Raw genomic sequence first — 17988 nt, forward strand, 5'->3', positions numbered from 1 at the left:
AGCGTCAAGTTGTGAGCTGCTGAGCTTGTGTGATGCAGGCGTTAGACGACTGCCCATTGGGTACTGAAAATCCGAACTGCTCACAGCCACACCTGGCACATCCAGTGGGTGCTGTGAAGTATTGCAAGTATTCCGAAATACGTCGTACCCCCCTGGCTGGCTGTGCGGGTCTGACACGGCACCTCATGCTAGAGAGGACTGCTTAGGGCAAAGCTTAGGACAAAACTTGGGTGTGAGGTGGCCTGTTTAGACAAATGCTTCCATTTTCACTGCCATTCGTGGAATAAATGAATCGTGGACAAAGTCTTTGCTTTCCTTTGTAAAGCTTAGGCAGTGTGCTGGCTGTTGGGGAATGAAGCGTTGTGGCGAACGTGGCCAGCGTGATAAAAAGCCCACTCTAACCAACCAAGAAAGTTGGTTTACTTTTGTGTTTCTTCTCCTGATGATTTTAACTGATGTGTACATCTTCTGTTTTCTTCTGAGTTTAGAAAAAGTGTTTTAAAAGCCTCTTCGTGTGATGGCTATCTGATCTGACATTTCAGGAAGATCTTTCTAGAACAAATAGTCAAATTCATGCCTGTTGAGTCTGGTTCCTTCCCACCCACACTTACAAGTCTCCACACATTATTTTATATTTCTTCTTAGAAAGACATGCACAAATTTAGAGACTGGGTGTCCTTTGAAATTAGGTTAGACTCTTTCCTTGATGTAATTGTATTAAAACAAAAACCAAAACCCAACCAACCACAGAAAAAAAAAAACCCCAGACCCAGAACACCCTAGAACAAAGTGAACAAAAATATTTTGGGTCATGAGCTTTGCTGCTGTGCTACATCATTGTATGCATTTGTTGCGTGCCGAAGATAGTTCGGGGAGCACTTTTCTAAGGTACACCCTGTAAAACCTTATTTAAATTACACTCCAGATTTGTTTTATAAAGTCGAGATAATTGTTTCCAAAATTACACAATTCTTGCATGCTGTAGTGCATCCACATTTATTATGTTTCAGATGTCTGAGTATTGGGTTGATACATGAGAATTCAAAACTATTCTCTTGTTTCTACGATCTGTTATGTCTGCATGCGTAAAATCTCACTGTTTCTAACCCACGTACACTGTTGTATAGTGAATTTGTTTTGAGTGTGTTTTAATAGCTGACCTTGTGTGCTTACGGGTTTGACGAAGGCACGGTGCTATCAGGGTAATGTCTGAGTTTCAGAAACTGCTCTACGTATTCCCTGTACCCAGAGGAGGCGGTGGTAAACATCTTCTTAAGAAAAAACTTCTCTGGGGGAATTTTTTTTATTAAAATGATTTTTCATCCCCAGATTCTAAATTTGTCCTCACGTAGTGATCTCAGGCAAAATTGGCCGCGGGTGGGGGTGGGAATTTAAACACATTCTTATTGCTTATTTAAAGTAATTTCTGAAACTAGTTTGGAGGCCAGTGGTTTAACCTGCGTGTTTAAAATTTGGAAGAAGTTTGTATCTGAGATTGCGGATTATGTCAAAAAAGAGAAAGTAATTATGTCAAACTTCTGAATCTTTATTGAAACAGCACAGAGTCTTTGCTAATAGTGAAGATGCCCTCATCTGTGGATTATCAGCTTCTGTTTGCTAATTAATGTTGTGCCATACCAAAATGCACTCTAATAGGTAGTACATTAGATCACAGAAATTGCAGGAACTAGTTATTGTTAATATTTCTTGAGATGAAATTTGTTTACATTTTATAATAATTACAGATCAGAGTGGTTAGGATCTCATATGCATATCTCTTTATGTAAACCTAATTTACATCTCAAGATTCAAATGGAAGGCTAATAATAGTGCAGTCGTTCTTTAACAGTTCTACCTAAAATTAGCCCTTCCTGTCTGGATCTGGACAGTAATTGCTCGAAATAAAACCCATAAGTATTGACTTCACACTAGCAACTCAAATTGAATTTGTGTGGTGGTTGCCTACAGTAGCAAAACACTGGATATAACATCCTGAAGGTGTTGTTCTTGTTCTGTTCTAGAGGTAGCTTAAAGTTACAGCTTGAAACTCCACTATGTATATTTTCCATTATTATGTTTGTACTTGAGCAAGATAACGCAAGCCGTAAGGATGAAATCACAGAACATAAATATTACACTTCAGAGTTTCAGTTTTTTAGCTTTTCCTTGGCAGTCTGGTAAGATACTTGATTTTGAAAACTGGCTGAAACCCCTGCAAGCATCCTACAACACTGGAAGCACACGTAGAAATAGGAGTGTGCAAGTGTCTTAGGGAGGCAGGAGTGGAAGAAAAAATCTATGAGCGGAAAATTATGTTTTTGAGCTGACGCTGTTTTAGAGACTGTTCATTTTCGTGAATTAGCTGAAGGGGACCACTAAGGACTGATTCTGTCACCTGCCACCCTGTAGCCACTATACTGTTATGTTTCATCCCAGAAGACCAGGGTTTTAATACACAAGAGCACTGAGCAAAAGTGAGTTTGGTCTTAAGGTTTCTTTGTTCTAATCTTCTTAGATCTCTGGTGGAAGAGGAGGATCCTCATATGAAAGTATCTCTTGGTAGCAGCGATATGGGCGTGTCTGCCCATCTACAGTCTTCTAAGACAGGGACCACAAGATTTTTCACCAGCAATACTCACAGTTCTGTGGTACTACAGGTAATTAAATATTCTTGATCTGTACTGAGAATTTTGGCTGCTGTGAACAATGTCTCCACTCAGTAGACTTTGTCAGACTAGTAATTCCTAAAAAGCCTCAAAAAAATATATTAGTGTGCGGTGCTGATAATGCCCACAAGTAAGCATGGCTTGTAACTTCTGTTTCTGAGTGCTAAAGGTTTGCCTTTTAGCAACAGCTTGTAAAAAATCCCTGGCCTTTTCCTTGGCTTGTATCCCTGCCCACTCTCAGTTTCTAAGAGGTCATGTCATTTCAACTATGAAGTGACAGCTGTATCAAAGAAGCTGCCTTGAATATAATAATTTAATTACTTAATCCTCAGGGATGGGATGGGGATTGCTCCGTGCTCCTCTGTGTCCCTAAGATGGCAGAGCCCTGCCAGGTTTGGTGTAACGCCCTGCGCTGGGTCCGACTATATGGCACTACCGTATGGTAGAACATTCCTCTAGCGGGTAAAAATGTTACCATCTCTGAAGCTTTAAGAATTTAAAATTAAAGTCATTGTGTCTTCTCCTTTCTGCTGGATGTTTTACATGCCGTACAGCGTCAAGTTTAATGGCTTGCATAGCTCTTGCTCCTCTCCAATGTATTCTTTCTCAGGAGTGCAGACAACTTCTGTATGGCATGATGCTGTTGTAGATGACTTTCTTTTTTGTTACGTTTAGTCATTATAAGTAATTCAGAAAAGATCAGATATATAATGTGAGCTTATTTTGGAGTTTTTGCAATGTAAATTTTGGTAATAGATTTGACAGTCATGGAACCAGGTGACAGTGTTCCTTTCAGGCCCCACTATTTTGCATCCTCTGAGGTTGCAAAGTGCTTAAACCAGTATGGAATATTTGCATTTCTAGATATATCCAGAAAGCGCAGGTCCAAAGAAGGTGTCGGTCCCTACCTGAAACAATTGCTGGAGTATAAGCTTAAACTAACTCCTTCCTGAAAATGACTTAATTAGCTCCTAAGGCCCAGTGTACTCAGCTATTTCAGGAAAATAGTAATTATTCCACTTATTTTCCAATGAATAAATATCATCAAATATATATTGGAGATAATGCTTGTAAAATGACGATGTTTCTGAGTGACTTTTTGGAATTACAGTACGTATGTACGTAAGAGTAGGTAAGTGTTTACATAAGGGAAACAAAAGAGATTGCTGCTCTCGTCCCAGACCAAATGACTGCATCACATTTTGCTGTTCTTGCAGGGTTTTGATCAGCTGCGAGTGGAAGGTCTGCTTTGTGATGTGACGCTTGTTCCAGGAGATGGTGACGAAGTGTTTCCTGTTCACAGAGCGATGATGGCTTCTGCAAGTGATTACTTCAAGGCTATGTTCACAGGTAGTGTTTTGGTTAAGTAACGCATAGTGCTGTCCCCAAACTGCCATCGTTGGGACACTAGGCTGTGAATCAGCCTAGGACTGCAAACAATTTGGTGTAGTTGTACGCTTTCTGCTGTTGTAGATGGGGTTTTAAGTTAGACCTGAAAATTGTACTTTAATTTTGTGTAAATTAATGAATTTTTTCACATCATCAAAATGACCCTATAAACTTACGTGTGTTTTTCAGGAGGAATGAAGGAACAGGATTTAATGTGCATTAAGCTTCATGGTGTGAACAAAATAGGCCTAAAGAAGATCATTGACTTCATTTATACTGCAAAACTTTCCCTTAACATGGACAACCTTCAGGACACTCTGGAAGCTGCCAGTTTTTTGCAGATTTTACCTGTTTTGGACTTCTGTAAAGTGTTTCTTATCTCTGGGGTAAGACTTACTACTTTTTTCACATTTACAATGATTAAGACCTTGGTATGGGGGGGGGTTTTGTGTAAGAACAGTGACTATATAATAGTAAAAATTGAGTCTAAAACTTACCATTAGTCATAGTTTGGATTCACAGATGGCAGGTTTACATTGTAGTTTTCTTGAATATCTGTTTTCTTCTTTATGTACAGTGTGAGTTTGTACAGTTGCTGTACGTGTTAATCCCCATTAAAATTCTTCTAATTCAGAAGCGTATTGCAGTGATGATAATCATAGTTCCTAGATTCCTTACTAGATTTCTTAGTTCATGCCCTCGTATTCTATATCCTTCCATAGGAAAGCTGCTCGATGTGTTACTGAAAAAAAGCTGTAATAGAAGAGTGAGCTGCTGTTGCTGTCAGTTTATACACTTCCTAGAAACCTCTTTGTTTCGAGTAATGAAGCCCACAGTTGTAATGATCATCACAGAGACCATTGTATCTTCTTTGTAAACCAGTGAACGTGGTCACAGTCCTTAGAATAAAGTAGCCTCCGAAGGGATTACTAATGGGGATGTTACAGGAATGTTGGTCATGTGAGAAAAGTAGCTAAAAGCGTTTTATCTTGATTGCCATAATTTGCTAGAACTAAAAATGGTTTTGAATGCCTCCTGGGACATAATTTTTTCACAATCACAGAAAGAAGTGCTTTTGTAAGCAGGGGACAGCCTCCGGAGTAGCAAGCCTCTCCTCATCTACCAGTAATTGTTAATTAAAAGACTATACTTATGTATGTCGTGTGGCTGCTTTTGCTCAGTTGGAACAAATGAAGTTTGCTCAGCAAAGGAGTATACAGCAGTTCCAACGCAATACATCTGTTTATGGGTTAGACTTGCCCTGCTGATTTTTATTTGTTATAGTGGTTAAAATCTCACGTGCTAAACCCACTCTTGGAGGAGACGGAACTCTGATAACATTTTTTCCTTTTCCTTCCCTTTTTCACACTTGGTGTGCTGTTTTGTTTTGCTGCTGGGCTTTGCAGAAGAATGCTATGTGCCCTTCAAGTTGAATGTCAAACAGCTTTGTGGTTTTCTCTAATAAAAAAAAAAAAATCTGTTTTTGCAAAAGCAAGAGAGCTGTTAAAGATTCAGCTTGTTAAGTGGCAACTGGCTTCTCGCGTAAGATTCCTGGGTTCTGTGTTCATGGTTGGGAAGAGGCACGTAAGGAAAGAGATGTGACATGAAAACACTCCCTTCATTTATTTGGCTCCAGCCTCATGTTAAAAGCATTGGGTTTGTTCTCCTCTGTTTAATCTTCTTGTTTATTAAGCATAGCTCACACACACGTTTGATCTGCTTGGGTTGTTTTTCAGAGGTTGTATTTTTCAAACACCTTCTTAAATTTCAAGTAGCAGAAGTTTCAGGATCTCACTGCATGACTGCACTCATTTTAGTGTTACAATGTACTGCATACATTTTATATGCTTCAGTTATGTTCATTTCTGTAGTTAAAACAGTGTGATCTCAGAATAAGGGGCCGTTATTTATTTTCTAACTTAAACGCAGTATAGAAGCAATGCCAATATATGATGCTTCAATACCTTTCCTTGTTCTTGCTCTGCTGTCTTGTATTAATGTAACTCTTCGTCCTACCAACAACGCGGAGCACTGACTCTGCAGCTGTAGAACAGGAGGGCTGTGCTGTGAAAGCACTTCTGCCCAGAGAGACACTTTGGCATTCTGTCAAACCTCCTGGAGGTTTTCTGATGTTAGTGTTAATTGCTGATATATCCTTACCAGAAATCTCACTTTACCTGTAGCAGGAAAACTGGTGTGTTCTGCAGGAATTATAATGTTATTTGGAATCCGTCTTTCTGATTGCAATGAGAAATAAAGAAGCAGGTACTCCCTTTGCTCCTCTGAATATAGGCTGAAAAATGTGACCTCCCCAATATAGACGTACTGGGATTTATGCGAACAAGAGAACTCCAAGCTGCTAATAACAGCAATCTGTTTCATAAGGAAAGTGTTAGAGGCATTTAGGCTCTGTAATGCTACTATTTTGCTTTTAATTTTGGCTTATTTTCTACTTGGCTGGTTGTCTGGAGATGTTGCGATAATGTTTCATTAATCTTGATCATCTTAAATCCTATGTCACCTATTTTAAGTTGCCTAGAGTTTCTTTACCTTCCAAAATGATGCAGTCCACCTCTCAGGGTTGACGTTGCTATAATATCAACTTGGAGTAGGAGTTTCAGGGCCTTGGAGCTGCCTCCCCTTGACGGGAGGTGAGCCCCAGGGACACCATGTTGCCTTCTCCCCTTTCTGGGTAGGACAGTTGCTTGTTTGCTTTGCTTTCTTAGGGGAAGAGCTTCCTTCATCTTAAATTGTGTGAAGAAGAATTATTGGAAGAATTATTTTCATAGTTTAAAAAGCTTGTTTTCTGAAGGTTCCTTCACTTGCAGTGTTAACTCAGTCACTGTTTTGGTTCAAGAAAGAAATGACTTGACCAATGTAACTTTGAAGGAATCAGGAAGACTTCTCTTATTGGTTTTCTTTTCAGAAATACTTCCATTTATGCCAATGTCTAAGAGGACATAGTCTCATTTGTTCTATAGCTGTAGAGGAAGTACAAAACTATGTTTGTGCTCTTAGCATAGTTACGTTCTCAGCATCCTTGTATAAAAAATTTTTGAATGAACTTCCTTTAGAATTTGCTGAAGCAGGGATAAGAGTTGGTGAGCAAACAGGTGGTTGTTGTGTGGTCTTTTTGCTTTAATTACCATATATCAGCTTTAGAAAAGTTACTCCCCATTATTATTAGTTTCACTCAATTTTCCAAGGAGCATTTCTGTAATTTAAATGAGTTTTCTGAGCAAGTCTTGAGCTTATTTCTGCTGAAATTAGCTGACTGAGAGCAGCATCTGCAAGCTGGTGTAACCATTCCCAGACGAGTCTTAATTGTCTTTGAATTGTCTGGGGAGTCCATTATTAGAGAGATTGTAGAAGTCGGTTTGTGTAAAGCATAATGTAACTGTGTAAATTCATAGGAGGGTATTGGAAATAGCTACAAAAAAATTAGAAGTTTAAGGTAGCAGCTTAATTTATGTAAAGAGCGACACCTTCAAGGAATGGTATATGTTGTAGCTGACTTGTAAGTGTTCTTTTATTTGTTCTGCATTTACACCCTCCTGGCAAGCAGCGCATTGCTCTAACATAATCTCTGCTCTGCAGCTGACCAGACTCCGAGAGAAACACTGGAATACGTCCGAAGATGTTTTCAGTCTTACTTTTAGTATTGGGTTTAAACATTTAATACAATACTATAAACTAGGACTACTGCCAGGGTCACATTTAAAAGAGCCGTAATGTAATTCAAATTAATAAAAATGCCATGGAAATATTTTCAGAGTAGTGAGTGCGAGAGAACACACAATGTCTGTTTGTTTGTTTTTTAAAAGTAGCAGCAGTGACAAAATGGAGGAAGATCAGAAACCTATCCAAGTAGATTACAGCCCTCAGGGGAAAATCAGTGTAATGGGGAAGGGGGTGTTAGACTGCAATTAAAGACAACATCCCAAAACACTGAAAATTGATGTCATTTCATATAGCTGCAGGGAAAAAAAAATATTCTTTCTAGAATCCTGTGCTCTACATTTTTGTAACAAGTTGGAAATTGTCAAATATTGAGGTGTCAGTGTTTGGAAATCCTGTCTTGTCAGAAGAACTTGGGTAACTGAGGAGGGAGCAAGATCGTCTCAGTTTTGCGGCAGCATGGGTTCTAATGCCCGGGCCAGCTCTGCCAGCCACCAGAAATTTACCTTTTCTAATGTGGGCGTGTGAGTGATCCTGTTTTCAGAGCTGCTCAAGTTTCTGTGCTGTTATTTCTGGACTTCTCTGTATGGAATCTCACAGAAAAATGGAGGTTTTAGAGGAATGTAAGATCTTTTAAACTTAGACCCTTTGAGTTAAGTGCTTCAATGTCTAACAGTCACTGAAACAAAAGACAGACACCTAAATGTTTTGTGGTACTAGCCTTGAGGACTTGATTTTCTGTGTTGTTATTTCTCTTGAGTTTGCTCCAAGGTTCTCGTGCTTGCAATCATTCTGTTCTGTGTAGTATGGTAGTATTTTATAGTCAATTAAGTTTTCACCAGAGCTTGGGAAGCGATTGCTTCAAATTTTCAAAGAATTAAGTCAGATCTTTTCTCAAGAAAGTACTTTGGCTTTTACGTACATTTTTTGGGTGACACCTACTTTTGCATTATTCTCTGTAACCTTGGGCTGATCACCTCTTCCTTAACTGTATTTTCCACATCTCTTCCTTACAAAGATGTTTGCGGAGTTTTTCAGAGATGAAGTGCTGTATGATTGCTATGTATCATAATTGTATAATGTATTTGACATAATTAATATATGCCATCTGCTTGTTAATTCTCTCATTTCTTTATTCAAAATAAGGAATACATTGGGTCTCCCCTTGCAGTCATGAATATATATATATCACATTGAATATTTATTTGCTCATGTGTAAATCACCTTGAGCATTGCAGAATGATGAAATATTGCTGGTTCTCTAGTACTCATTAAATTCTACATTATCATTTAGACACCAAATTAAAAAAGTGTTTTGATTCCTCTTTCTGTTTACTTAATAGGTTTCGCTGGAAAACTGTGTTGAGGTTGGGCGAATTGCCAACACGTACAATCTCACAGAAGTGGATAAATATGTTAATAATTTCATCCTGAAGAACTTTCCTGCATTATTAAGTACTGGTGAATTTGTGAAACTCCCCTTTGAACGTCTTGCCTTTGTGCTTTCAAGTAATAGCCTTAAGCACTGCACTGAACTTGAACTCTTCAAGGCGGCTTGTCGCTGGCTGCGGTATGAGGAGCCTCGCATGGAGTACGCCGCAAAGCTCATGAAGAACATCAGGTTTCCGTTGATGACGCCCCAGGATCTTATTAACTATGTTCAAACAGTGGACTTCATGAGAACTGACAACACCTGTGTAAACCTGCTTTTGGAAGCCAGCAACTACCAAATGATGCCGTACATGCAACCGGTGATGCAGTCGGAGAGAACTGCCATTCGGTCGGACAGTACTCACTTGGTGACGTTGGGGGGAGTGCTGCGGCAGCAGCTGGTTGTCAGCAAGGAGTTACGGATGTATGACGAAAAGGCCCATGAATGGAAATCCTTAGCTCCCATGGATGCACCCAGGTACCAGCATGGCATCGCCGTGATCGGAAACTTTCTTTATGTAGTCGGGGGACAGAGCAATTACGACACGAAAGGAAAGACGGCAGTTGACACGGTCTTTAGGTTTGATCCTCGCTACAACAAGTGGATGCAAGTCGCGTCTTTAAATGAGAAGCGCACCTTCTTCCACCTAAGTGCCCTCAAAGGACATTTGTATGCAGTCGGTGGTCGAAATGCGGCGGGTGAGCTAGGTGAGTGCTTATCCTGAAGCATGGCTTTTGGCGTTGCTTTTTAGGCCTTGAAATACTGTGCTGCCCTCTGAACGGCCTGAAGTTGTTTCTGGAAATGCTGCAAATGCATAGGGAGATTTGTCTGGACGGTATTAGCAGTTAATTAAAGGGATTCCAAAAAAGTTCCAAATACATATATCTTGTGTATTTATGCATAATATCCAATGTCTTCACCTTTATCATCAAACGTGAAGTGTGTGTTTACCTGTATTAGTGCGCGTGTGTGTATGTATATTAAAAAAAATCAATACTTAAGCTGAGAAATCAAAGCCACCCTTTTCACTCTTACGAGATACGTGACTTTCTAACTGAAACTGAGTTGAAGGTTATGTTTTTAAAAGACGCAGATTGTCTTTAATAATTTTGCAATGCTAGTTATTTTTTTTAAAAGGTAGGCTAATGACTGAGTGATTTGTTTCATTCATATGTCAGTGAGGTCCGGATGTTCTGACATTCTGGACTTTTTAATTACTAAAAATGTTATGTTTTCCTGGTAATCGACTACACAGTTACACTTATTTACGTGAATGTTTCTATGCTGCTGCCTCCATTTTTCCCTCTTGCATTTCACTTGAACAACGTCATCATAAAAATTCAGGGAAATAAGATGGTTGGAAACAAAGAATAAATACATCTTAACTTCCAATTTAACAGAAGTCTCCAGAGGGTGGCCCGTGTTGATCCACTGCATTTTCCAAAGCCGTAGTGCATTTGCACTCAAGTCTGAGAGCACACGCTCAGTTGTAAACTTGTCTGTGCCTTAAAATTGAACTGCTACAGAGATAGCGCTTGGAATTTCAGCATAACGTATCGAAACTAGAGGTAACATTCCATTATTTTGTTTGCTGCTTTCAGCCCAGTATTTAACTGTGTCACGTCATTGTGGCATCACCCCTTGTTGCTAAGATTTGCTTTTTAGAAATGCACTGGTATCTTTCGGGTCAGTGAGAAACAGGTTTAATTGAAACAATACAAACCCTAATTTGTTACGCAGCATCTCTGTTTTTTTAACTAATTGTTGAAGATGTCCCTGCTCACTGCAGGGGAGTTGGAGTAGATGACCTTTAAAGGTCCCTTCCAACCCAAACCACTCTATGATTCTATGTAAATCATTCGCATGAACACTTTGTTTCACGGTCATATTGTAAACTATCTTAGGAAACACGTAGTACATTGCTTCCAACACACAAAACTGGGCTGGTTTTGATAGAAGTTTAAAATCCATTTTAATATTTGATGAAATGAGATATTTAAAAATGCCACCTGTCTTCAAATATCATGAGAATCTGTTTTGCAGTAACTTGTTTTCCTTAGCCATTTTCTGATGCGAGTCCGGAGGTTTTCACAGTTTTTCTTTATATGTCACTTTATCTTAAGTATCAGAAAACCCGGCCTTGATTGAGCTATTTTCTAGTGGTAAGAATTAATACCAGATGATCAGATTGCTGTCCTCGTGTACTGTACCATCTAAACAGGGTAGGGTTGTAAGAATGTCAGTGAAAAAGTTGCAAGTCTAACAAAATCAATATGAAATAATACTGTCACAAAGCCAGTGCAACCAGTGGCTTTAAACACAGTGTTTTTCTTAAGTTAGATCAAGTGGTATCATTCTGCTGACCTCAACTCTTCTGCTGCTTTAATTAAAATTAAAAAATCTATCACCTGTCTAAAATTCTGCTGTAAAGATATCATTAAAATGCTGCAACAATTGCCACACAAATCCAAAAAATGGCATTCAGTCATTCTGTGGGAAGAGGACTCTATAAATGCTAAATATTGTACCTGTCTGATGCTTTGATTTGGGGCCTCAGTTTCTTTTCTTGTTAATTGTGAGGCAAGTCACTTTTCATTTTCATGTTTCTTTTATAAACCTTGACAGCCAAAGAGATGAAATCCGGCTGAAACTTCCCATTCTTTTCAGATGAGAAAAACTTTCAAGCTTTTCAGAGAAGAGAAGGTCAAATGTGTGTTGAACAGGTATTAAAGAAGTTGCCCTGGGGTTCAAATTAATTTCAATCTGTTGTTAAAGAGAAAAAATTCCCAGAACCTAAATTCAGCTTTCCAGAAGATCAGCTCTTATGAAAAAGGGCCAAAGGATTGAACTTATTAAAATGAATTTCTTTATTTTTTTCCTGACATACACTGGCATAAAAATTATACTTTTTTAAGGCTCTTTATCAAGCCTTCCCAAAACAATTTTCAGGTGGTTCATTTTCTGAGAACTTTGTTAATACATCCTTCTATCTCCATACTATGTGCTGTAGCAGTGGTAAACAGCTACTGTTCTAGCAGTGCATTCTACGAAAAAAGGTTTGGTTCATTTGTAAGGATGAGTGAATTTGCATTTGTGTGGTACATGCATCAGGATGTGGTAAATCTATCTTGAAATCTAATTATTTGTGATGATATAATTCAGGTTTTCCAACTGTGACAACTTAGGGCTCTGCAGAAGCCTGCACCACTCTTTGCAGGATTGTGCATTATTCTGGATGGTTCTTTGTAAATGTGAAAGCAGGCACCTGCCAAAGGGTGTTTCCAGAAGGCAGGGAGAACAGCACCCTGTTACAAGGAGGAGACCAGCCTGGAGAAGGCAGGTGTGCAAGAGGCAAGACTCTTTGGAAAAAGAGACCAAAGGAAACTGGGTATGGTTCACAGAGATAGTCCTGAAGCAGAAGTCAACGGCAATTTCCAGCTCTGCTGTTGGGCAGAGCAGTGGATGCTGTTTTCTGTTCTCAGACAAGTCGATTTTTCTAGCTCTCTTTTGAGAGTTCAGTTGTGGTGCCTGAGGATGATGGCAGAAGCTGTGCCTTTAGGTGTTAGAAAACTTCTGCAGTGAGGTGCTTCAGGCTCTGCTGTCAATGGGCTTGAGTGGAGTTTGAGACTTTTATATATGGACTTTTCCTAAGCACCTTAGGAGGTGCTGGGTTGTGACTAAACCGCAGATTCATTGATCCCTTCATTGTGCTGCAATAAAGATGGAAAGAGAAGACTTTAATCCAAGGCAAGACAGTTACGTGTTCTGACCCACTGCTCAACAAGTGGAAAAGCATTTTTTTTCAGATGCCCTTTATGATGAAACAGTTCCTTGTTTATGTGAAAACTTCTCTTGTGAGCTAATATAATAGATATGCATTTTAAATGCTGCAGGTTAAGACAGATGTGTAATTTTCCAGTTGTGCTGTTTGCTGTCTGTGTGATACTGTGAACATCAAACCAAAGTGTGAACTGGAGGTCCCCCGGCAAAGACCTTGTTTTGAATTGACTCCTTGCTCTGCTGGGCACAAAGTTACTTAGGGCTCTGTTTCATTTACCTAAGTCAGCTTTGAGTTCTACAGAAGCAGGCTGTACTATAGAAGTATTAAGACAAAATGAAGATCCTGGGGTTTGGGACATCACACGGTGCTGCTAAGTGCTGCTGTAATAAACCTCAACACACATTAGAAGCTACTGACAGAAGTGGCAAATATCTGTATACTCAAATAGCATCGCAGATGGCACTGTAAAACGAGTGCAGACAGCATCCCTTGGGACTGCCAAAGCTTTGTGTCTTTCTGAGATTGCTTAATTCTGTTAAAATGCAGCCTGTCTTCCCTGGATTATGGTAATGAACAGACCAGAGTTTGTACTCTTGGCTATAAGTAAAGCCTGGTTTGAATAGTTTGGCTGTTGGGAGAACGAATCCATCATTCTCGTGTTATATGGGATGTACGCGTAGGTTCGGTGAAGTAGCAGTTCTTTGGAGTGTTTTGTGAATGATGCTCCGTCTGGAGATGATATACAGAATATCCTGATGCCTCTTTTAAATTAACAGGCACCTTTAATAGTTGAAATTTTCTACATGTTTTTTCCTTGTAGTGCAGAAAGATCTTTTAAAGAGAAGTGGAATGACCTTGCAAGGACAGAGGGAAACAGCTACTCAGAACAACCAAACAGAAGAGTAGAGCTTTTTCAGCTGGGAAACAATCAGCTTTGTTTTGGAGCACGATAGATTTGAGTTGGAATGATTTGTCTGAAATACTGACAGACAATACTTGAGTTCTACCAGTGATGTTCGTGAGAATTTTGAAGCTGCACTGTATGCCAGTTTCTGCATGTTTTATCTTCTTTTGCTAAAGGGATGTTTTGGCTATGGTTTCTCTCGTAAATGCGATCCATAGAGCAGAGCGAGGTGAACGGTGTCCAGTGTTGAATGTCATGTTACTCTGGTTGCTGCTGGCTTTGCCATTGCTTTGTACATACTCTGCTCTTCCTGCCCTTACAGTGTATTAGAAATTTTGATTCCTCACCTCAGCACAGAGCCAAGTGCTGTGGGAAAGAGATGCCTTTATTTTTGTGAAAGCAAGTAGAATGATTTTGGTGCAGCCTAGCAGTGAACAGCAGGTCAGAAGGGTAGAACTGGGACAGATGTAATTACTTGCATGTCATATCTGTTTTTCTCTGGTCCTGAAATTTCTGCACATCTTTGTTTTCCTCTGATTGCTAAATAGAGCGGAGTAGAAAGGAGCTTCTGTTTTTAGAAAATAATACTGGAATGAATGAACACGTTCATATAAGAAAGAGCATGGTTTATTTGGGGGAATACTGCATGCGGTGTGAAGATGGCAGTACACAGAAATACAGCTCAGATTTTGTGTTAAGTGTAATTTATGGAATCGGTTCTTTGTGCGTATTCCTTTATTTGGATAGGAGGCTGTCTCCCACGTTCGCTGGCTGTGTGAGTCCTTGATGAATATACAAAGGCTGCAGGATATCAAATGGGAAAAATACCAAAGTTTTTTTATTTAAAACAAAAAATCAAGCCTGACTTTTAAGATTTTCATTGTAGAAGAATGCTTGAATGCCTTTTCATACCTTTTCTTATGCAGATTTTTATCTACCTGTACATGTCTGTATGGTGAAAGGCAGCTCCAGGCTCTTTTCAAATGGCTGAGGGAGGAAATGAGGTAGCAAGAGGCTTGACTGGAGGAAAAGTGTTTAGTGGAGGACTGAGCTCTTAGAGTGAACGTGGGAACTTACCCCGTGTTGGGTAGGTTTTTTAATCTGTAGTTTATAGACACACTTGGCTTCGGTTACTTCACATCAGCTTTTGATATTTTGTCCATCTTACCAAGCCCTGAGCTGGCTGCTGTAACTGGGGGTCCATGTGCAAGGTACTTGTACACCACCAGAAGCGTTTCAGGCGTTCATTCCTGGTTTTAAGCAGTTTCATGAATATAAATTAATAATTTCATGCCTGCAAATCAGTGTATATATTTTGTTTTGAAAGAAACAGGAATTTAGTGTGATTTGCCTGATATAATGAGCTTTAGCACTTTTCTATATGTCTTAAATTTAAATTTCAGCTCCTGGGTGGGAAAAAGCTGAGGAAAATCCAGTGTGCTGTAACAATTTAGCAATTCTTATGTGCAATATAGATTTAAAAAAAAAATTTTTATTTTTAACCGTAGATGATGCTGAAGTGGTTGTCAGACAGGATTCCTAATGCTAGAACTGGAAGCTTCTATTTTGAGTGTGTCTACTTGAGACATTAATTGCATAGAATTACAAAACATCAGCCTGTTTTTCAAGAATAGGATTGTTCATTTTACAGCAGCTAAAACACGATTCAGAAGGTCACTGTAATGTGCTTTTTGCTAAGTTTTTCCATGACTAGGGATTTTTTGGGGATAGTCTGAGGTCATAGCTATACCTTACTCTTCCCAAATGCTCTGAAGGATGATTTTTTTTAAAGGATGCACTCGAAGTTAGGGTGAGATACCTTATAGTCATTATATGAGTGACTGATTGATGTCCTTTACTCGCCTGCCCAGTACTGCTAATTCTGCAGCCTTTTACTAACAATAACTCGTTTCTGCCTTTAAAATGGGAAGTTTCTCAGCTTCTACATTTTTTTTTTTTTTTAGTTGATGTGTAAACCTGGACCATAAGTCACCATCACTGATTCCACAGAGCTGGCTCAGATTTTGTACCCTTGACTGAATAAAGTTTTGTTCTAGAGGAAGTAAAAATGCCACTTGCAAAGGCAGATTCAATTTTGTACCCATAGTTCATAAACATCTCTTCAGAGACTGTGGTGTATAACAAGCATTAGAACCTGCTTCTTAATTTTAATTATTTAAAATTAGATATAATTCTAAGATGACACAATTATTGCTAATTGCTTTGTGCATCATAAGGTCGCTGTATTACAAGGTTTTTCAGAATCTCTCGCCCCTCTGGTCATATTGTACTACTCAAGGTGCCAGTCTCTACAGTTTGTTCAGATCCATTATTAAATCTGTTTTTTGTTCTCTGTGCTTATTGCATAGGCCTTTTCCCGCAACACTGCGTCTCTTTCATCCCACTTCGAAGAGAGGATTCCTTTTCAGAAATGTTTTCTGCAAGGCTGCTTAGGCTCTGGGTCTCTTTTTGACTTAGTACTAACCTCTGTAATTTCTGATTTGATAAATCCTTTGATCACGTTAACATTCCGATTCACAAAGAAGACGGCACAAATGGAGCCGTGTCTCAACACGGACACCGATTCTCTTCATTCAAGATTGTGATGATTCATCTGGAATTTTTTTAAAGCTTGGCTTTCGTGAACTGTTTGAATTGGTGACTTGCATGCGCTGTCCTGTATGTTGCTGTGCAAGTACTTCATAAAACATCGCAACACAATAGAAAATCAGTCAGCAGTTGCTACCCCCTTCTGAGGGCACAGGACTATTTCAATGTGAAATACTGAGAAGAAAACCTAGCCTGATTTTCTGCATGGGTGGGATGTTGCTGAAGACATGGGTCTGCTCTGTTTGCCGGGTGTATTGAACCTCTTTGGGATAGGTTTTAAGTTTATTCCCTATCTCTCTATAGCAGACCCTGAAGGGACTTGTGCAAAAGAAAAGGACAGAAAACCCGAATTCACCCAGCTTTGTTACCGTCCGATGTCCCACAGCTGTACCTCCGGCAGGGTTCATGAGGTTCTGGGTCAGGCAGAAATGGGAATGAGGGAAGTGGAAGACAAGAATGCAGGAGTGTTTTCTTCCTTTTTGCTCCTTTGGGATGAAGCTTGAGGTTTTCCTGTATTGTCTCTCGGCATAATGCTCAATAATTCCCTTCACACTTTCTCAGCTGAACAGTGTTTCTCATTGATACTTCCTCTGTTTATGAATGTATTACTGCCATTGCGACTGTACTCAAAACCAAACCGCTGCGCTACATTCAACATTTTTATATTCTCGTTTGTTTTAAACAGCCACTGTGGAATGTTACAATCCCAGAATGAATGAATGGAGCTATGTCGCAAAAATGAATGAACCCCACTATGGTCATGCTGGAACTGTGTATGGGGGATTAATGTATATTTCAGGTAAATAATTCCTATGATCTTATCTTTATGAAGCAATTACTTATGCGTCTTCTCCTGTTTCAATGGGAGACAATAAAAATTAGTCTCTGGTTGCAGTAGGTTTGCTGTGGTATAAGCAGAGATGCGGTTTCATATGAATCCAGTCAAATAGCGTATTTACTGCAGAGTATGAGAAAATTATTTTAGATATTATTACATGTTTATGTAGTAAACAACAGCTCTGAATTCGGAAGCAGTTACTCACTGTAACAGTCAGAATACATTTTTCTGTGGCAACACATTTATATAGCAATAACCATTAAACATAGCCACTTTGATACATTTGGAGAGCTGTTGAAATTTTAGTACTTTGAAGAACATCTGCCTTCACTGGGTGGATGGAAATGGAAAAATTTTCATGTTAATCACGATAACATGAGTGATGTCTGTACTTTCACTGTCTTTTGTTTGTAACCTGCTGAGTCCTATATATCACCAAGAGGATAGTTTCATTCAATTTTTTTCCAAACCTGAGGCGATGGGTTTTCTGAAAGTCTGGCCTGCTCAATACAGAGATCGCAGACCGGTGCATGTTTTCCTACTGTGGTTTTAGGGGATGTGCTCTAACAACTAAGCTGGAATTCAGGGTGGGAGGTGGTACAGGGTTGCTCAGCTGTAGAGAACTGGTGGGAAGATGCAGTGGTGCAGGGGTATTCTGAATCAGGGGGCCTTGTGCCAGTAGACTAGGAG

General features: G+C 39.4%; 1 protein-coding gene across 2 annotated transcripts in view; it reads left to right on the top strand.

The window, feature by feature from the left end:
• LOC104490102 (kelch-like protein 13) overlaps positions 1-17988 on the top strand; it is a 34373-nt gene that overhangs the window by 12933 nt on the left and 3452 nt on the right. For both annotated transcript variants that reach the window (XM_010132357.1, XM_010132349.1), the window contains exons 2-6: positions 2516-2657; positions 3884-4016; positions 4245-4441; positions 9077-9872; positions 17146-17259. In XM_010132357.1, coding sequence (XP_010130659.1) covers positions 2516-2657; positions 3884-4016; positions 4245-4441; positions 9077-9872; positions 17146-17259 — 1382 coding nt within the window. The remainder of the gene's footprint in view (positions 1-2515; positions 2658-3883; positions 4017-4244; positions 4442-9076; positions 9873-17145; positions 17260-17988) is intronic.

Source organism: Buceros rhinoceros, unplaced genomic scaffold, assembly GCF_000710305.1.
Source record: "Buceros rhinoceros silvestris isolate BGI_N320 unplaced genomic scaffold, ASM71030v1 scaffold9040, whole genome shotgun sequence".
Taxonomy (NCBI): Eukaryota; Metazoa; Chordata; class Aves; order Bucerotiformes; family Bucerotidae; genus Buceros; species Buceros rhinoceros.